Source organism: Sebastes umbrosus, chromosome 21 (genome assembly GCF_015220745.1).
Source record: "Sebastes umbrosus isolate fSebUmb1 chromosome 21, fSebUmb1.pri, whole genome shotgun sequence".
NCBI classification, from domain to species: domain Eukaryota; kingdom Metazoa; phylum Chordata; class Actinopteri; order Perciformes; family Sebastidae; genus Sebastes; species Sebastes umbrosus.
In genome coordinates, this window is record NC_051289.1 from 8,784,066 (window position 1) to 8,805,684 (window position 21,619).

Consider the following 21,619-nt stretch of genomic DNA (forward strand, 5'->3'; position numbering starts at 1 on the left):
ACAGCAACGATATGATTAGCTTAAGGAGATCGTGGCAAAATCTGGTTGGTTTAACTAAGAGTGAATTTAATACTCTTATCAACATGGAAGTGGACAAATATGCTTGCTTTATGCAAATGAATATATATATTTATTATTGGAAATCAATTAACAACACAAAATAATGACACATATTGTCCAGAAACCCTCACAGGTACTGCATTTAGCATACAAAGATATGCTGAAATCATAACACGACAAACTCAAGCTGTCAGTGTGTCAGTGTGCTGACCTGACTATGACTTCCCCAAACTGCATGTGATTATGATAAAGTGGGCATGTCTGTAAAGGGGAGACTCGTGGGTACCCATAGAACCCATTTTCATTCACATATCTTGAGGTCAGAGGTCAAGGGACCCCTTTGAAAATGGACATGACAGTTTTTCCTCGCCAAAATTTTGTGTAAGTTTGGAGCGTTATTTAGCCTCCTTCACGAGTATGCCAAGCTAGTATGACATGGTAGCCCGCTGCAACCTGCAAAAGATCGAATTGCGTTAATGCGTGATTATCGCCTTGACAGCCCAACTAAAAATACGTGTCCCAGGCAGAAATTCAGCATCCTCACCACTAGCAGTGTATTTAGTATAGACCTATATATTTTGGGTGTTGGGATGCTTCACGGAGGTGAAGGTCACTTCCCCCAAATAACCAATAAATAAATTAAATTAAATAAAAATGAAAATGTTCTTGCTTCTCTCTGGTGGTATCTGGCCATTAAGATAGTAAGATTCAATTTGAGATATCTCTCACTGAAATTTCACCAATACAAAGAAGGTAAATGTAATATAGTTTGTGGTACAGCATAAGAAAAGAGACATTTAGAAAGTTGTTCCATTGTTACTCTGGACGGTCCACATCCACAGAACACGATGTACAGTTTTCAGTGGTACTACTTTCTAAATAGAAATAATTAATATAAAAGCTGTATACAGTAGTCTGTGGAAACCAGCACACTCACACCCCAACATCACAAATCCCAACTCAAACGCTCACTCAATTCATTATAAGATACTAATGAATCTATTACGCTTACATTGACTTTCTGTTCTCATTAATTTAAGTCATCGCCTAAAACATGGGACACTCAATCAAGTAAATTGTATTACCCTTCAAGACACTGAAACAAAGTGCATTCTCTTGTATTAAATCATCACAACTAATCAAATAACAAAATGAATGGAGCCGTAACAAAATATTGACCTGAACTGGAATAACTTTCTTGTATTGGATCACGACCAACATATCAAGATTCATAACGGATATCCAAAGAGGGGAAATTGCTTTTCAGACTTATTGACCGTACTGGAACCATAAGATAGAAAAATGAAGACGGATTTGGCTACAAAACACCCTCAAAAATACCTGACATTTTCCAGCAGGATCAGCATTTTTAAATCCACTTTATGTGAAAGGATAAGTCACTGTGACCATAAAGTCTTTTAACAAGTCAGAGCATTGCTTTAGTCCCTCTAAGGTTGCATTTAAAACCAGCAAACTAGCCAAACCCCTCTAAAAAACCTTCATTTTTGTTAATATATTTCACTTGGGTTGGAGTACTGACAGGAAATAACACAAGTAAAATACTAAAACTTTATTCCAGTACTTTGTTGTAGTTCTTATTTATGAATCCCAGTAATGTCCTCTTGTCTGTCTGTAGATCCTGTCCCTGGAGAAGCAGGTATCCTCAGACCAGCCCTCCTCCGTCCAGGTCAGGAAGTCTAGCGTGCCGCAGCCGACCCCGGCCCCCACCCAGAGACGATCGGTCTCAGACTCCCCGCTGCCTCCGCCCACGCCTCCGCCACGTATACACTCTTCCACCCTCACCCTCCAACACAGGGACGGCGAGCCGTACTCGGCCAGCCCTCTCCGCAGCGTCTCCAACCTGAGCACCTGCATGTCGAGCTCCCAGAAGCACCTGCCTCACAAGGAGTCCACGCCGAGCCTGGCCTCGGACATCTCCCTGCCCTTCGCCACCATGGAGCTCCAGCATCGGCTTCGCCAGCTGCAGAAGTAAATGTCATTGAGATATTGCTCCCCATTTCTGATTCTCTTTTACAGCTTTTTTTCCCTCTTCATTTCAGAGAACCTGTTGGTTTATTTATGTAATTTAAATTCTGCAGTTGTCTCTCAAGAATGTCATCTTGACTTTTTGGGGAATATGTGTCTTTATGAATATTTTATCTGTCTACCTGTCGAGCTCTCTGTCTGTCTCTGCTCTATAATTTAACTGCAGTCTGTGGAAGTGACACTGACTTACTCTTGTGTGTTTGTAGTGGCTCGGCCCCCAGCCAGTACCCCCTGGGTGAGGTCCAACTGACTGTGCGGCACAGCTCCCAGAGGAACAAACTGATTGTGGTGGCGCACGCCTGCCGGTGAGGTCCTCAGCTGCCATCATACCCTGCATTTAAATTTCCTTTTTGGGAAGATTTACGGTAGACTTGTTTGAAGGTGGTCTCATCTTCAAGGACAACTCATTAGTTTTTTGGCCAAAGTCTCCGTCTCTTATTAATTTGTGGGTAGTGCTTCTTCAGTATGCGGGTCCTCTTGCTTCCTGTTGAGCTTCACACATTTAAGAATAAACAGGTCCCATTAAACCTAAATAACATGTGACTGGCAACATGTGAGTGAAACCATTTTTGTCCCGTGTGTGTGTCCTCAGTAACTTGATAGCCTTCACCAAAGATGGCTCGGATCCCTTCATCCGCCTCTATCTGCTGCCTGACAAGAGCCGGACGGGGAGGAGGAAGACCAGCACGATGAAGAGGACCCTCAACCCTGTTTATGATCAAACGTGAGTTTAGAAATTATCACTATCTCATGCTTTAAGATTAGTCAGCGGCATGTTTGCAGAAGTGTGCTGCAGCTGTTGGGCTTTTCACATTGTGCCCTGTTGTTGAAGGTTTACAGTTTTAATAATAGGCTTAATGTTGGTAGTTATAACATTATTATATTAATGTGATAGCTGGTGTTGTGTTTTCATTGTTACCCTTTCTTACTGATGATCAGGGGCCTCTTAAAGGCTTTCAAACATTATGATCCAAATGAATACAGGAAGCAACATCAAGAGTGGAATTTGTTTTTTTATTCGTGCAAAGGGCAGTACACAAAACAGAGACACAATAAACAATATGTACATAATACATAGCAATAGACAGATAGGAATATAGACGAAACAAGACCGGTAGAACCAAGCATAAACAAAAACAGAACACAAAAACAAAACAGAACAAAAAACATAAATAAATAAATAGATAAATAAATAAATAAATAAATAAATAAATATAAAAATTAAAATAAATAAATAAAAAAAGCAACTTATTATTGCTATTATAAATTTGCAAACCAGTCGATGTTCCTAAGGGTGGTTATTAGGCACACAAGAGTATATGAGTGCATGTGTATGTGAAACTGATAGGAAGGAGAGAGGGAAGCCTGAGCAAATACTGATATTAAAAAGGTAATAATAATAATAATAATAATAATAATAATAATAATGAATATGTATAATAATAAAAAATAATAATAACAATAATAATAATAATAATAATAATAATAATAATAATAATAATAATAATAATAATGCGAATTTACATTATTTAAATGTAAATAAATGTGTAAAAATAATAATAGAAAAAAGGGGTTGGCACCTCCGGTCATCTTTCCACCATGGGTGGAATATTTCATTTAAATTTCTATATAATAATTGATGAAAATATCTAATGTTTTAATCAAATGAAGCATTTTTATTTGAAGAATTACTCCATAGTAGATTAGTTGCCATTAAATCTGCATCAAATGTGTGTATTTGTGTTTGCAGGTTTGAGTTTAGTGTATCTATGGTGGAGCTCCACAGGAGAACTCTGGATGTAGCAGTGAAGAACGGAGGGAGCATCCTGTCCAAACACAAAGGGCTTCTGGGAAAGGTAACTTCTGGCTGTTATTATGTGTATTCTCCAGCAGCAGAGCCACTCCCAAATACGCCATATATTCCAAAAACTTAATGTCTTTGCTTTTTGTTCAAAATCACAGGTGCTGGTAGATTTAAGTGGGGAGGATATATCAAAAGGACTCACACAATGGTAAACTTGTATTTTATCTTTGCCCCTGTGCAGCATTGAAATGATTTATTTAAGTAATAAACGTCCTATTTTAGGGCTTAAATATATATATTTGTATTATTATCTCTTGCAGGTATGATCTGAGTGAAGATGGTGTGTCGTCTCAAGGCATAAGAAGTATTCAAGACTCCCTCCTCACATAGTGAAACCACCTGTAATATAGTGATCTTGTTATTAATATAAGGGGACAGCAATTTGTTGTAATCATGTACATTTTTCATATAGTTCCCAGAACTTATTTCAGCATGCAAAACGTTTTTTCAAACATTTCCTATCATTATTTCATTAATGGAAGATATTGTAACATATTGTAATGCGTTGAAACACACTAACTGCCTTGTCTCAATGTTTCATGTAAATATCAAGTTGCTAATATGTAAGAATTTGCAGGGGTTTCATGGCATTATATTTCCTTCAGGGAAATGATATTGAAATCAAAATTGTTCTTGCTGTTTGTCCCATTTGTTCAAATGTGACAAATGATGTTTTGTCGTCTGAGAAAACTCTTAACCAAAGGAACAGATACAATCACAAAAGTAGGTAGCAGTCTTGACTTTGATATTTTATTTTGTCATGCAGTGTTATTTGATTGTTTACCTCTTTATTGTTCTTTATGCTTGATTACAAACACGGAATGCACATATGCAAAGAATAAAATGATCGCTCTGTATATTTTAAGAGGACTTCGTGCAATATTGGATGTTACTGAAGACCCGTGGGGCATTTTAGGGCTATGAAGAAGCACTGTATAATATGAAGGATACTTGAATACGAGTTTGATTGATGTTCAAACCAAACGTGAGTCGAACAAACTGAATAATATGAGCAGAGATGACAGTTATTGCGTTTTTATGAGCAGGGCTGCCAGAACGTGTTGTTATGATGACACAGCTGTAACGTCGTAAAGGCTTGTACATGTTTTGCCACACAGTTGTAACTGCTGGAGGTTTTAAATACTTTTTCTTGTTATCTATCCTGTGCCTTAAAGAAAACCCGCTGTGTAATTTTTGCCTTCTTAATGTTATTATTTTGAATGATATGACACCTCATGGGTTTTGAGGAATAAATGGTTTCTCTTGTGAAAATGGTCTTGCTTGTTTTTTTTAAATTGGTTCTTCTGTTCGGCAACAAAGAATATGAATTATTTACTTATTATTATTATTTATTAATTTATTAATTAATTAATTAATTTATTTATTTATTTATTTATTTATTTATCTATTTATTTATTTATTTATTTATTTATTTATCTATTTATTTATTTATTTATTTAATTATTATTGTTGTTATTATTAGTATTATTATTATTGTTATTATTATTATTATTATTATTATTATTATTATTATTATTATTATTATTATTATATATTATATTACACATGATGCAGAATGGCCCATTTCAGAATAATGTATATTACATCATTGGATTGATTGTAATCATTGACAAATCCATGTACCTGTAGGTATTAAGCTAATGTTGCAGCTGGTTAAAGTGGAGCTAATATTAATTACTTCATATAGTGCCTTCATATATTGCTATATAGCTTCATCTATAATAATAGGGCGTACTGTATTTCACATTTTATTAATTTTGTATCAATACAAATCTCTGAAGTAACTAAATGTAGTGTAGTAAAAAGTACAATATTTCAATCTGAAATGTAGAAGTATAAAGTACAATCAAATTAAATTACTCAAGCAAAGTACCTCAAAATTGAACTTACTGTAAGTACAATGTGTGTGCTGACATGGCCTTGAGCAAAAACATTGAATTCTACCTTGCAGCTTAATTTCCCTTGAGGATTGGGGAGTAATCGATAAGGGTAATTTAATGTGGAAAAAATAAAATCATGTGTGCAAGGACACAGTGTTACTAAAGACCCATAAATCTGGTATCTTACAGCCTGTAAGATATATATGTAGTCATTTGTCGCCATCAAGTGGCAGACTGTGTAATTGTCTGAAATATATTAATTATTTCTTTTTTTAAATATTTTTGAGAGTTACAAGTTCTTTTAACATGGTCATGGACCATATATACTGTATATTTGTATTCTGGGGGTATCATTCCTATGCAGAGGGTAGTTTAGTTCGCACTACATTGCTTTGCTCCAGTGTTGGTACTCCTGTCTGTTTCTCCAAACTCCATCTACTGTAGGTAATACAATAAGTACCTCATACAACCTCACTTCAAAACAACCTGCCAACACCAAACATAACTTAATAAATAAATAAATAAATATCATTGAATGTAGCAAAAATATTAAAAATGAATTTAGCCATTAATTAATTCGTAATTTAATCCTTTATCTATTTGTGTTTCTGTTTAATTTTCCCTTTTATTTATTTGTGTATTTATTTTTTATAAATATTTAAATGTACTTATTTATTTTTGCGTTTATTTTGTATTCATTTTTGGAAGTATTTATTTATTTACTGTATATTTGTATTCTGGGGGTATCGTTCCTATGCAGAGGGTAGTTTAGTTTATTTATTGACTAGACTGAGGGCTTTTTATATTTTAATTATTTATTGATTTATTGTGTTGACTTGGATGTGCTACTTATTTTGTACTGTAATTACCTTGTGCCTGTTCTACCTTTTTTTTTTTTCTTTTCTTAAAGCTGACTCGGTGTAAACTGCTCAGAAATCCAATGTACAATGTAGGTGCAAATGGCAAATACAACTCTTAAATAAAAATCTTGAAAGCAGCAAAGAGAGCAGGATAAAAAAGACAACAATACGTCATGACGTCAGCGTCAAAGTTGACGCACAACGTCATGACGCAATTTATCCAAATTTTGCGCGGGTTTGCTGTTGTTATGGTGAGGCTGTCATCCAGCGTCTGTCGGCTCACTAAATACATATAAAAAGGTAAATAACGAAGCTATAAGTTCATATTTTTACACTTTTATGATTATAACTCATAATACTGTAAGTACGAACGGACAGAGTAGCGTTAACGTAACGTAAATAACACTTTAACGCTCTAACGACTAACGGGTTGCCAGGTTTGTTTTGATCTTGTTACAGTTAACGTTAGTAGATAAACTAACACGTTGTTCTTTGCAGGTTTACTGGGAGTCTTCACGTCGCTTCACGTCGCTGGGAAAACCGAGAATATGTCCAAACGAAAGGCGTTTTTAGAGGCTGCCTGTAAGGAAAATGTGGAGGACTTCCTTCACTTTATCCAACTTCATGTGAGTAACTTATTGTACAGTAAATATGAGCTTCAGAGCCATCAGAAATGTCCCGGATGTGTCTCAGGTTAACTTGTATAGTAAGAACTCTTGCATTAAAACTTAGAGCTAATACTAGAGAAATTAAACTAAACTACAGCCTCCAAAAATGACCATTGAGTTGAATTTATACCTCTAAAACATGTTTTTATGCATGGAAAACCACGCAGGACAGATAATAATGCACACAGAGCACTTTCATAGATTAAACTACTGGAGTTACCCTGCACTATATTCATTTTTAACAGTCTCTTCTGCACTATATTCACTTTTTAAATAGTCCTGTATCACAGCTGTTACCCTGCACTATATTCAGTTTTAACAGTTTTCTTCATCTCCTTGTATTTTTATATCTGGTGTATTTTTTTGCACTACTAACTTTTTTACTGCCTTTTTACTAACATGTTTTGCACTATGGCACTGTGATGCTGGAAACTTGAATATCCCTCGGGATCAATAAAGTTACTATCTATCTATCTATCTATCTATCTATCTATCTATCTATCTATCTATCTATCTATCTATCTATCTATCTATCTATCTATCTATCTACAACTGGCAACTAAATGCAGGGCAGTTTTACATATTGTGATTAAAAATTACCAATTGTGAACTGCAGTTAGCAGCTGTGAACTGAAGTACAGGTAACTTTACAATTTGGGAAATCTATATAATTTGGGAATATTATGTGGGAAATTAGTCTTAAATTGCATTACGTCTGACAGTTTCTGCAAATCACATTTTTCAGCTCTTTGTTTAATGAATTGTTTAATTGCTTAATTTTGTCTTAATTTAATTATTAAATGTCAAAATAGGACATATGTTACCGAAACCCAAAGCTAAGTGTTTAGTAAATTACTGACAACAACCCAAAAAACAAAGAATTCAATGAAGCACAGAAATGCTAGCAAATATGTAAATTTGTAAGCAAAAGTTTGGTATTTTATTTTTAACTGGTTATCAAAAGTGGAACAAATTTGTTTTCTATATGTCATCTAAAACTGGGAATGAAACGTCCTATTATAGTCACAAATTTAAAGTGTTTTTGCAGCGGTCAGCGTGTCTATCTAGTATGTCTCAAGTCGTTTCTGTCTGTGTCGCTGCGCAGAAGGACAAAGCGGAGCCTTTCGATGTGGAGGAGGTGGTGCAGGAGATGCCCAGAGACCAGAGACAGACTCTGTGGGGAAAACTGTCTTCACTCCTTCAGGACGTCCTGCAGGAGTTACCTCCAGAGCGCTGGGAGGAGGGCAACGAGGAGGGCATGGAAGTGGAGTCAGCTGCGGATCCTGTGAGTTTATGTACAGTTGTGACATAAACTTTGATGGCTTTACAATTTGATATTCTGTTGCTGTTTAGATTTGTTTTTAACTAAGAAACTGATACATATTTTGTTAACACATATCTACTTTTATTTATTCCTTCAGAAACATGTCATGGCTGTTGTGGATGGGGTGACACTAGTGGCTGCTGTGTCCTTAAAGGTCCTTGAAGACGGTGACACCTACAGCGCCCTTCTGGAAGTTGCCCACAGGCTTCACGGTCAGTGTCCTTGACGATTTCCCTCTCTGCTAAATTGATGTGTCTTTAGGTAGATGGTTATTTGAACTTCATGATGATGTTTGTGTCTTTCCCTCAGATGTTCTTGTGTCGCTGCCTGTCTCGGAGGTACCTCTGCATCACCACATCCACACACTGTGCGAGGCCTGGTGGAAGAAAGGGCTGAAGGAGAAAGAACAGTTTGGTCGCACCGCTTTCCTCATCTCTCTGCAGAAGAGCTTCATTTTGAAGAAACCAGTCAGTATATGTCCTCAGTTATACGTCAGATGAATCAATATTGGGCCTCTTGCTGTATCATCATTAAGCTCTATTTTCAGTTCTTGTAGTTTTGTTGCATTGTTTTGAATAACTTAAATGCTTTCTCTGTGTTGACAGGGTGTTGAGATCCAAAGAGTCTGGAGTCTCCATGATGTGCTTTTGAGTCTGGACTACACATCCGAAGACAGCAAGCAGATAATCGACTTGTTGCTTCAGTGCTTCCTGTTTCCTAATTACATTAGAAGCGATGACGTGAGTACAGCGATATTTAGACGCTGTTTGAGCCTCTGTTTCATTTCTTATTGTTGTGGTTTTGTCTTTGAGCTGTCAGCCTGATGATGATATGTATGTTGTCGCAGGGAAAGCGATTCCTGGTGTTTCTTTTCAGCTGGAACGTCGACTTCATCTGGGTTATTCACGGCACCATCAAAAACCAGCTGGAGTTTTATAACAAGTGAGATGCTTACTTTATTCTGTTTTAGAAACTAGTCAATTTTATCTTTATTATTATTATTTACTACTAAATTGTTCTATGCAGGACCATAACCACTCAAATTCCGGAGATCTACTTCCGAGCATGGAAGAAGGCCAGCGGGGACTTCCTGGAGAAGATTGAGAGCTCATGCATTCAGGATTTTATGCAGAATGCGATCTTCCTTCCTAGAGCATCTCCTGTCCATACCAAAGTCCGACAGGTAAAGTTATTAGCTACCTAAAATATTTTTTTTCCCCAGTCTTTTCGGTCATGCATACAGTATACTGGGTGTGTTTATTTTCTGATCTCCTTGCTCTCATATGCAGATCGTGAGCTATTTCCACTCAAGGAAGGGCTGTAACAAGGTGGACAAGATGCTCTGTAATCTCTACAAGCCCATTCTCTGGAAAGCTTTAAGTGTATGGATACAGATTTCTAACGGCATTCATTAATCGTTTTTTTTTTGTATTTTATTTGAGTCTAATGTGTTTCTGTTTGATTTCCTCAGGTTCCAAACTTTGAGGTGCGTGCAAATGCCACTTTGCTTTTCACTGAGGCCTTCCCAGTCCACGACCCGGAGCAGAACAACAAGAATACAGATGAGGCCATTCAAAAGCAGCTGGACACCGCGATGGTGAGAGCCTATTTCATATTTTTTAATCCAGTATTTTATTTCTGGTGCTGTAAATCCACAACACACAGACACAGACCTTAAACGGAAGCAAAACATAATCCAAATCATTGTTGGACCTTTTTGATAATCTGAACATGAACCTCGTTGCCAACACTACAACCACCTGTCTCTCATCCTCAGGGCCTTCTTGATGACCCTCACCCCACTGTGCGCTCCAATGCGACCCTGGGAGTCTGTAAGATCCTGGCCAAGTGCTGGGAGCTCCTTCCTCCTACGATCATCACAGACTTCCTGAAGAAGCTGATGGAGCTGGCGGCTGACATCAGCTCCCCTGATGTCCGCTGCTCAGTCTTCAAGGTAGGAAAGGTTCTGATGTATATTGTCCTGGAAAATGTAGACAAATCTTATCCAGGATGTTTAACAAACTGGCAGAATTAAGTGAAGTTATATTAGAAATTACAGTAATTAGGCATTCTTGTCCAACGATTTTGTGATGCCAAATTGTAAGCATTATTGTCACTGCAGACAGAATTGGCAGACAGTAGACCGGATATCTAATGATTTGTGGTTTGTGTGATGTCTTCCCTAGTGTCTGACTATTGTCTTGGACAACGGCCTCAGCCATCCAATATTGGAAAAACTCCTGCCCACTCTCAAATACAGCTTTCATGACAACTCGGAGAAAGTCCGCGTAGCTTTCCTGGACATGCTCATCAAGGTCAAGGCAGTGCGTGCTGCCAAGGTACCGTATGTGTTTCTTAATAGGGCTGGTTTTGTCTTGTGTGATTATCACAGTTTTTCAAAAGTGTTTCTCTTGCCTTATTTAAATTATAGAGCCATTTAAAGTACTCAACGATCTGGCTTAAGACTTAATAGGCAATTTAATGAGTTGTTTTCCCAATTAAACTAAATTAAATGAACTGTACAAAAAACAACGAATAACAGAAAATACAAAAAATACATTGCAAACTCCCCATGTTGAGAGTAAATAAAGCCCATTCAAACAAAAAATGCACAATCTGTCTCTAAAATACACATAGTAGCTTGACGGATGTAAAATAAACTTTTATGTTCAAATCCAACAAGGATATTCACACCAAATAATTGGCAAGTAGCTTAAGTCATAAATTTCTGATACTGAAGACATATTTAAGTGTTTGGTACAGATCCAGATGTTGTTCAGCCAAACTGCATTGGGACACAATCCACTTACAAGATGTACTGTAAATGAATGCCAGGTGTAAAAAGAGGTTTCTTGTGTACCGTTCTCCAGTTCTGGGACGTGTGCAACATGGACCACCTGCTGGCCCGTCTGGCCATCGACTCCCACTCGGTTTCTAAACGCATTGTGGATCTGCTCTTCAAGTCCTTCTTCCCCGTCAACGAGTCGGACACGGAGTGGTGCTGTCGCTGCATCACCCTCATCCAGATGAACCCCATGGCTGCCAGGAAGTTCTACCAGCACGCCCACAAACACACAGCCCCCACTAACATAAGTAAGTGCTGCCTGTGCATGGCAGAAAGCCAAAAATGAAGTTGCATTTGTGGTACGCTCATCCATTCTTTTGTCTTCTCTTCCAGTAAAGCTGATGTTGGCCATTCGCCGTGTTTTGAACAGCTGTGTCCAGACCGAATGCGACCTGTCCGAGATTAATGACAGCAACAAGGAGAACAGCGCAGTAAGACAGAGACATTTACGCTAATAGAGTTGACAAAAAAAAAGATAATTGACTTTATCTCCACAAACTAAACTTTGAGGAATATGTTGAGTCTATAAAATGTCAAAAATAATGAAAAAAGTGCCAATCACAATATTTCCAAGCCCAAGGCAACGTCTACAAATTGCTTTGTTCTGTCAAACCAACAGTCTCAAATCCAAAGATTTTCAATTTATAATCATATACGGTATGTCCTCAGGTGTCTTGTTTTGTCCACAGCTCAAAGATGTTTGGTTTACTGTCAGAGGAGGATTAAAGAAACCAGAAAATATTCACATTTAAGAAGCTGGAAACAGAGAATTTAGTCTTTTTAATAAAAGAAATATCTTAAAAAATTGCTCAAACTGATCAACTGCTCAATTGTCAAAATAGTGGGTGATTGATTTGATAGCAACTAATCAATTAATCGTTGCAGCTCTAATTATGTTCATCATTTTGTTCATCATTATCATGTTCATTACTTTCATGTTATGTTGGTGTGGTTTGGGATTGGATGGAGGGAGGGAGAGCCTTTATGTGTATGTCCTTGTTGATGTCATGTCACAGAAGTCATGGAAGAGGTAATTGTTAATTTAGTTGTCAATCTAAACCTTTATTGTCTCTAAACCTTAATCGGATAAGATGGAAAAGTATGTTGATACACGAGTTGAAATTGTGTTTACTGTGTGTCTGAGTTCATGAGTTTGATCCCAGCAGGCTGAACCTCTGCTGGGGAAAGACAAGGCCGTCGTGTCCAGTCTGCTGGAGATCGTTGTCATCCTGTGGAAAAGTGTTGAGAAGGCCCTGAGGCAAAATGAAGAGGCCCAGAAGTACACTTTTGCCAAGTTTGGAAACGTCATGTCCAAGTATTTCCAGGCCTTTGAGGTACTTCAACCTCCATGTTTTTAATTTAACTTTTTCTACCATGAACAAGTATTATTGAAAAACTTTCTTGATTTATTTTTCCAGGATGAGCGATGTACCGTTGCTCTCATACAACTGGCCTCGTTTATGCCTCCTGCTGCAGTTCCAACATTCAGGTAAGCTGTAACTCGTCTCCTCGTCTCTCTGCCTCCATCTCATTCGGCTTTTTCTGTCTAACCCGTCTCTCTCGTTCCCAGCTGCGGCGTCCTGTCCAGACTGAGGAGGATGGACTCAGGAGCAGCGCCAGCACAGTACGGCCAGCTGTTAGACTGCCTGTGCAGCTGGGGCCAGGCTGCTGACATCCTGGAACTCGTCACTGACTGGCTCACCGAGGCTCTGCCTAAGCAAGGGGTCAGTCAATACAGCACCAAAGGGCTGGAATTATTCTACTGTTGGGTTTCTCTCTATGAAAAGTAAGAGGTTAAATCCAAACACACGTCCCTTGATTCTCTTTGTAAAAGTCATCATCTATTTAACTTCAGGACAACCCCAAACGAAAGGTGCGTATCCAGGAGACGGTGGAGGCCAAACCAGACCTGGCTCTGGCTTACCTGGAGTACCTGTTCAGCCACACTTCATCACGGGAGAAAGTCCTGGCTCTCGGTCAGAGACCTCTGAAGCAGCTCCACACAGTTCTAGGAAACTGGACGGTATTTAGGATACTATTCATTTCATTTAATTTCCCTGTTTGAATACATTTATCTTCAGCATTTATACATAGATTAGATAAATTATGTATTTTATATCTTTCCCATATGAGAAGCACTTTTCCTCTGACATCCGTGTGATGTTTGTCCCAACAGTCGGTGCTGTACACTCACCTCAGCTCCACCACAGAAGATCCTAAAAGTCCCAGTGTGGAGACCACGATGAAAGTCTTCAGGCACCACGGCCGCCTCGGTGCGCATCTGCAACATAGTGTGAGTTTTTCTTTTTTCTCACATTACTTCTCATCCCATTTTTTACTTTTATCATTAATCATTTTTACCAAATGATTAATTGAATAATCTATAATGAAAGTGATCGTTAGTTGTTGAAGCAGGGAACAGAGCTAATAATTTTTCTTGCCCACATTTGTCCAGATGACTCAGTTTTGTGACTTTCTGTTCACAAGCCTCAGTGGTGTAGTTTGTTATTCTGTGTCCAGATATATATATTTTTCCTTTCCTAAACTACGAAAACAAGTCAAAAAGTAAAGAAAATGAAACCCTTTGCTTCTTTCCCAGTCCTCAGAGGGTCGAGACTACCTGCTGTCTCTGGAGCATGTGGCAGCGTGGGTAGCTGAGAGGGTATTGCCCTTCCTGAAACGTACCAGCGATGATGAGGAGGAGGAGGAGGAGGCGGCATTGGAGAAGTCACAGCCACTGGCTGCACAGATAACTGAGGTGAGCTCTTCTATTACTAAACATATAGCTTCGCAATGCCAACTAACATGTTTCCAGTAGAGGACTCTAGACTGGAAAACATCCACTCAGGATGAATTGAGCCCAAACAAATATGTGTTTCATATTCTAAGCATCTATTCAGCCTTGCCCGACTATAAGTAGTGAAGCTAAAATGACTTGCTGAATATGCAGCGCTGCAGTTATCACCAGCGTTTTAATTTGGGCAAATAGGGAAAATGTGTGTGGTCTCCATTAAGGGAGATGGGATGGGACACTTTTCTCCAGTGCTGCACAAATGTGTGATTTAGCCATGCAAGGTGGATACATTTTCCTAACAGAATATTACAGCTGACATGAAAATGTGTTTTATTTTGTGATGAAGTAAATTATTTCTTGATTATATCTTTCACCACAAAATTAGACCAACCTCAAATAAATACCCAAGAGCTCTCAGTAGAAGACATTTCTGTGATACTTGTTGATAACGAACATAATCATGCAGCTACTACGAGGTCTGTGAGGTCTTTCTACGATGGATGTGGATGATACGGATGGATGGATGGATGGTTGCGTTGAGTGCCATACTGGAGTGCATCTGTATCTCCCTCATAATATTTTTTGCAGTACGATCATTGATGTGAATTGTAAAGTCAGTCCATGCAAGATGATTTCTCTGCAGGCAAATGCAGACTCCTTGCAAATTAAATCTCCTTGTTCATGAGTTGCCAGTCATTTTCTCTCTGATAAGCCTGTACCTCGAGTGTAGATGTTGTTATCCAGAACATTAAGTTTTGAGGAGCCTGTTTGCCTCCTGCTTCCAGGACTTTCAGTTCTGCTCGGTAAATTTAGACTCCTCATAGATTGTTCTGCTCCGGTCCACACACACACACACACACACACACACTCGTGTACATGCCTCCTCCTGCTCACACTGCCACACTGAAATGGGCTTATTTCCTTTATTTGTGCCATTATTCTCCAGCCTGTCACCACATGACTGCTGCAATCAGATATTGAAAATAACCCTGTTTCAGTGCCCTTCTTATTAATGCAGTGGCGGGGGATCGCAGGCTGCTTCTCCAGGCCGCCAGCTACCAGTGGAAATGAACATAGCTCCCCTAAGACTGTGTCAGCTCTATTTGTTGTTGATTTTAATAAGTGTTCTTTTTTGTGGCGTGTGAAACGTTTTTGTCCTTCATCGTGATGATGATGATGATGCGTTTTACCAGAGTTTCCTGACAGTGTGCCGAGACGTTTTACTTGTGGGTTTGGGCGACGAGACGTTCAAGGGTCAAATCCTGCACTTGTGCTCGCTCACCCTCCTCTCAGGTGAGTGTTTCAAATATCTCTTTTTTTGTTAACAATACAGCAACGGTACTGGTACATTTATAACATGTAGCTAGAGTTTATTTCACTTACTGCAGTCATGTTGCATCATGTCTCTTTACCTGAACTGACATCTGAACAGACGATGTATTTTCCTTTGTGTTTGCAGTGTCAGGCTACCTGTGTATTCCTGCAGTGCTGCTGATTTTGAAGGAGGTGGCACACAGCTATGTGCCCGAGGACAACAACAACAATCAGGCTCAGGAAAATGAGGAAGATGCAACCACTGTTGTTCTGGGTGTGGTGGCCAACATCTTCCAGAAGATTATAGAGCTCTTGGCTCGCCGTCTTAGGAAGGAACCGGAGGAGGGAAAACAGGTACGCAGACATTTTAACCTTCAGCGTGCTGATTTTATTTCTTTTATTTAGTGTGTTGCCACCTTTTTGTTCAATATAAACTGCACTTTCTCACTAAAAGGAATACTTCACCCACAAAAATGTCCATTTATACAGTATATCATTCACTCGCCGCATGTTACCTTGAATTCTTGAAGAAAACATTTTTCTCGAATGCCTCCATTGCAAACGGAGAATCTGAAAACGGAGTAAATCCTTGATGAATTGAAGTAAATGGGGGCCGCGTTTAACAATAACAATACTATATCAAAATATCTATCAAGTTTACAAACTCTCACACAGCTCGTGCAGTATAATCCAAGTCTCATTTATCCAGTCGTATGCTCAGTTTTTAGCAAACACATGCATTTTTGCCAAAATCTTAGTTTTTGCACGAGATAGTAGTGGAGGAAGTGGGAGTATACGGCTTAGAGCTGCAACCATTAATCGATTAGTTGTCAACTATTAAATTAATTGCTAACTATTTTGATAATCGATTAATTGGTTTGAGTCATTTTTTGAGAAAAAAAAACAACTAATCGATTAACGGAGAAAATAATCAACAGATTAATCAACAATGAAAATAATCGTTAAATACGACTGGACAAAAGAGGCTCGGATTATACTGCACGAGTTGTGTGAGAGTTTGTAAACAGATGTTTTGATAATTAAGATTCAAGGTAACATGCGGTGAGTAATTGATATACAAATGGTAATTTTATGGGTGATGTATTCCTTTAGCCTACACACCGGCTGTTTTCTCACTCAATGCAAAAGGAACATGTTTGGTTTATTCTTGTAACTGCATCTATAACAACCTTTTATAACACACTGTCAAACTTTGCAGAGGTATTTAGCTGCTTTCATTATTCCAGCACTGTACCATAAGACTTTTTCATTCTTTTATTCCTTGTGTTAACAATCTCTCCGTCTTTGTGCCCCTGACTTAGCTGTGCCAGTCAGCGGTTCCCGGCCTGACAGACTTCCTCCAGGTGGCGCAGACCTGGGACAAAGCGCCTCTCTGCGGGGTCTTCTCTACTCTCTTTGCTGTCATCGTCGTGGAGAAGAGACATTTGCTTCAGAAGGTGTGACCTACCCGCCAGAGCATTTATCTTTTACCAATATCGCGCACGTCGTGGGCGTGATGAGCAACTTGACCGATTATGTTCTTGAGCAATTCAATTAAGGGAATGATGAACGCTGCTGTTGTGCTGTTATTTTTAAAGATTACCCATCATGAAGAGGTGATCACCCCAGAGACAGTGGAGGACATGCCTCCTCTGTCCAGCATCCTGCTGTCTGTCATCCTCAAATTACCCTCTCTTACCAGGTAAACATCCTCCGTCCACTTTCTCTTAAGTCTGTCGATCTTTTCTGTTCTTTTAGAGAGGTTAATCTGCTTGTTCTGTTAACTAAATATACAGTTTTAACAGCCTTATTTGTTCTTGAATGTTTCTTTCAGGGCCTTTTTGACAGAAGTCAGCTCGTCTGTGGACTCTGAGGCCATCAGCAGTCTGAACGAACTGGCTGCCGTCCTGCACATCTTGGCGGTCGTCAGACACAGTGAGTTTACGTGATCAGAATTTAGATTAGAAATGTAGTTAAACAAAAGCTGATTTTTATCTTTCCTCTAGTAAAGATAAATCACAGTTTGTTATATGTGACACTTTTAGCGGGGCAGTCTAAAGCAGGTCTGAAGAGCGCTGCCACATCTGTCCAGCTGCTGCTTCACAAACATGCAGTCACATCTGTAGACGCCGGAGACATCCAGAGGTAGGTGGAAGGAAATAAGATGTTTTCTTTAGATGAATAAAATGGTTGATTTCTGGTATATGAGCTGTAACGACTAACCTTTTTTTTATCCCTTCCTCCTGCCACAGGGTTATTTATGAATCTTCTGTGAAGACCTTGAATGAAATTCTGGATTTATGAGTTATTTGACACGTAATATCTGCTTCACATTTATATTCTGTGAAGCTAAGGAGAGCCGTATAATATCTGCCTCGCTGTTAGCATTTCAGACTTTCAGTTTCTGGCAGACTAAAAATGACACAATTAAATATTTCAACTTCACCGACCAGGCTTTTTTAAAAAATATGGTTTGGATTGAAATCTAAAGCCGAGGACAAGTGCCTGTCTGTTACCATGTTTCTCCAGATTGGCTCTCTATTTATTTCTTGATGGCACACATTGCTCACATGTTGTCTCTCAGGCTTTGTGCATTGATAATGCTGAGAAGTATTGATGGAGTACTCCACACTGCAGACATACGGTTGCTTAGATTGAGTGGTATTTGTCTTTAGAGCTTTCTCTCCGCAGCTCTGCGCTCCACTTTTTTAATATGAAATGCATATATTTTTTCATGTTTCACTATCTGTGTTTATGTATCTGTTGCTCTGTCAGCTGTTGTGTACTTCTAATAAGAATAAAACAAACTGTATCAATCAACCTGAACTTGATGGCTATTTCTTTCTCAGACTGTGCGGAGGTTTGCCAAGTAATAACTCTGAACAAACAATCTATAAATCATCCTCTCTTTATTCTTAAAGGGGAATGGCACCCGTTTTATGAATGCACATTCTGTTTTGTGTTTCTGGGGTGCACAACTTAAAAGGTTTAATCGGATTTCTAGCTTCAGGAAAGAAAATGTCTGTTCTGGAGCACATCAATTACATCTGTGTTATTCATTCCTCTTTGAAATATATATTTTAGATGTATTGCTAGTCTCCTTGAAAGGCTACATGTACTACATTTGATTAGTTGATAATGTTATATACTGTGCTGGAAAGTAACTAAGTACACTTACTCAAAAGGACATTTTTGAGGTACTTGTACTAGATTAATTTCAGGCAAATATTGTACTTTTACTCCACTAAATGTATCTGTCAGCTATTGTTACCAGTTATTTGCAGATGAAGATTTTAAAAGCAGTTTATAGAAAATGTAGCATTGTCGCAGATTAAACTATAGCCTACAGTATATAGGCTAAGAGGTAAACATTAACTACTCAACATGTACTTTATTAATTGTGATACTTTAAGTACATTTATCTAATCCTGTATTTTTACTCAGGTAAGATGTTAAATACAGAACTTTAACTTGTAGTTGAAAATATTTACATTGCAGTATTGCTACTTTAATATATAAGTAAATGATCGGTGGAGGCGCTGGAAAGGGTGGTGCGCTCGGCCCAACACATCACGGGGTGCGAGCTGCCCGGCCTGCAGGAGCTTTACACCCAGCGGTGCCTCAGGAAGTCCCTGAGGGTCATTAAGGACACGACACCCCCCCACAACGGCCTGTTCTTTGATATTTTTGTCAACACTACTTTGTGTATGTCAAGGTAGGCTATTGGCTTGGCTGCACTTGTGCTCTAAAAATCACTACAATAATAAAAAACAAATATAATAATATCATGACTATAATATCATGTAGTTTTATTTAGATGTTTTCATCCTACATCCCTCTTCCATCCATCCGTCCATTCATCCTACATCCATCCTACATCCCTCTTCCATCCATCCATCCATTCATCCTACATCCCTCTTTCATCCATCCTTCCATCATCCCTCTTCCATACATCCTACATCCCTCTTTCATCCATCTATCCTTCCTTCCATCCATCCATCATTCCTTCCTTTTCTTTCATCCATCCATCCATCTTTCATCCTTCCATCTATCCATCCTTCCTTCCATCCATCCATCCTTCCTTATTTCCATCCATCCATCTTTCATCCATCTATCCTTTCTGCCTTCCTTCCATCCATCCATCCATCCATCCTTCCTTCCTTCTTTCCTTCCAACCATCCTTCCTTCCTTCCCTCCTTTTGTCTGTCCATCCATCCGTCCCTCTTCCATCCATCCATCATCTTTCATCCATCTATCCTTCCCTCCATCCATCATCCAACCTTCCTTCCTTCCTCCCATCCATCTATCCTTCATCCATCTATCCTTCCTTCCATCCATCCGTCCTTCCTTCCCTCCTGTCGTTCATCCATCCATCCATCCATCCATCCATCCATCCATCCATCCATCCTTCCTTCCTTCTTTCCTTCCAACCATCCTTCCTTCCTTCCCTCCTTTTGTCCGTCCATCCATCCGTCCCTCTTCCATCCATCCATCCATCATCTTTCATCCATCTATCCTTCCCTCCATCCATCATCCATCCTTCCTTCCTTCCTCCCATCCATCTATCCTTCATCCATCTATCCTTCCTTCCATCCATCTATCCTTCCTTCCCTCCTGTCGTTCATCCATCCATCCATCTTTCATCCTTCCATCCATCCATCCATCCTTCCTTATTTCCATCCATCCATCTTTCATCCATCTATCCTTTCTGCCTTCCTTCCATCCATCCATCCATCCATCCTTCCTTCCTTCTTTCCTTCCAACCATCCTTCCTTCCTTCCCTCCTTTTGTCCGTCCATCCATCCGTCCCTCTTCCATCCATCCATCATCTTTCATCCATCTATCCTTCCCTCCATCCATCATCCATCCTTCCTTCCTTCCTCCCATCCATCTATCCATCCTTCCTTCCCTCCTGTCGTTCATCCATCCATCCATCTTTCATCCATCATCCATCCATCCATCCATCCATCTTTCATCCATCCATCCATCCTTCCTTCCTTCTTTCCTTCCAACCATCCTTCCTTCCTTCCCTCCTTTTGTCCGTCCATCCATCCGTCCCTCTTCCATCCATCCATCATCTTTCATCCATCTATCCTTCCCTCCATCCATCATCCATCCTTCCTTCCTTCCTCCCATCCATCTATCCTTCATCCATCTATCCTTCCTTCCTTCCATCCATCCATCCATCCTTCCTTCCCTCCTGTCGTTCATCCATCCATCCATCCATCCATCTTTCATCCATCATCCATCCATCCATCCATCCATCTTTCATCCATCCATCCATCCATCTTTCATCCCTCCATCCCTCCATCCAGGTCGCTGTTGCATGCTGCCCGCCTCCTCCCTCCTCTCTCCTCACCATGTGTGTGTTTGACGTCAGTGACTTAGGAGGGGCTCCTCTCCGTGTATCTGGTTGCTGGTTGCTGTTTGTGGTGCTGAAACAAACGCCTCTATCTTGTGTTGTTGCCATTTAAGCGACTATTTTCTTTTTCTTTTTCTTTGCCCCAGCGTTTCTCCTCCTCAGCCCTCAGCCATGCCTCTCTAGTCCTGAGTCTGAGTCCACCTGAGTCTGCGTCCATCATGCTGTTTTCTCGGAGGTGTGCGATGGATTAGTAGTACTGAACCAGGCAGGAGCGGTATGGCTTCACCGTGGTGTCCCATCCTCTGCGCTGCATTGGCCGCCAGCCTCTGCTCCTCTTCACCTGCACAAGCTGACAGCAAATTTGGTAAGGTTTCATTAATATTTACCCTATTCTTTACCAAATGTTTCATCCTTTTAGTGCCTGTGTCTGTGGTGTTAAGTCTGTCTCTGTTTGCCTGGGTCGTTTAAACAAACATTGCAAAAGTTATTCTATATTATACTTTATTATTATAACATTTGCAAGTGCATTCTTAATTTGCTATTTCCATAATAACTTGTTTTTGGTGTAGCTGTGTGCATGA

The 21,619-nt window shown here is 39.4% G+C and overlaps 3 protein-coding genes across 6 annotated transcripts in view; all 3 read left to right on the forward strand.

The window, feature by feature from the left end:
* The window catches only part of esyt2b (extended synaptotagmin-like protein 2b), a 40,401-nt gene extending 35,156 nt beyond the window's left edge, over positions 1-5,245 (forward strand). For all 3 annotated transcript variants that reach the window (XM_037757105.1, XM_037757106.1, XM_037757107.1), the window contains 6 exons: positions 1,697-2,049; positions 2,313-2,411; positions 2,699-2,830; positions 3,857-3,962; positions 4,069-4,118; positions 4,231-5,245. In XM_037757105.1, the coding sequence (XP_037613033.1) occupies positions 1,697-2,049; positions 2,313-2,411; positions 2,699-2,830; positions 3,857-3,962; positions 4,069-4,118; positions 4,231-4,300 (810 nt within the window). In that variant the 3' untranslated portion in view covers positions 4,301-5,245. The remainder of the gene's footprint in view (positions 1-1,696; positions 2,050-2,312; positions 2,412-2,698; positions 2,831-3,856; positions 3,963-4,068; positions 4,119-4,230) is intronic.
* A 1,627-nt stretch (positions 5,246-6,872) lies between these two features.
* Positions 6,873-18,496, forward strand: ncapg2 (non-SMC condensin II complex, subunit G2). Of its 2 annotated transcripts, none has more exons than XM_037757386.1 (27): positions 6,873-7,031; positions 7,230-7,357; positions 8,505-8,684; positions 8,821-8,935; positions 9,033-9,190; positions 9,329-9,463; positions 9,571-9,665; positions 9,750-9,906; positions 10,013-10,105; positions 10,195-10,320; positions 10,501-10,677; positions 10,910-11,062; positions 11,594-11,816; positions 11,902-11,999; positions 12,732-12,902; positions 12,987-13,057; positions 13,139-13,292; positions 13,424-13,591; positions 13,745-13,861; positions 14,168-14,326; positions 15,556-15,655; positions 15,822-16,030; positions 16,999-17,133; positions 17,275-17,378; positions 17,511-17,611; positions 17,722-17,821; positions 17,929-18,496. In XM_037757386.1, the coding sequence occupies exons 2-27, from the start codon at positions 7,280-7,282 to the stop codon at positions 17,978-17,980; spliced, it is 3,429 nt and encodes a 1,142-aa protein (XP_037613314.1). In that variant the 5' UTR covers positions 6,873-7,031; positions 7,230-7,279; the 3' UTR covers positions 17,981-18,496. The 2 variants fall into 2 exon arrangements, with proteins under 2 accessions (XP_037613314.1, XP_037613315.1); XM_037757387.1 differs by having other exon boundaries at positions 12,735-12,902.
* A 2,554-nt stretch (positions 18,497-21,050) lies between these two features.
* The window catches only part of ptprn2 (protein tyrosine phosphatase receptor type N2), a 131,785-nt gene continuing 131,216 nt past the window's right edge, over positions 21,051-21,619 (forward strand). The window contains exon 1 of the mRNA XM_037757389.1: positions 21,051-21,402. Coding sequence (XP_037613317.1) covers positions 21,315-21,402 — 88 coding nt within the window. The 5' untranslated portion in view covers positions 21,051-21,314. The remainder of the gene's footprint in view (positions 21,403-21,619) is intronic.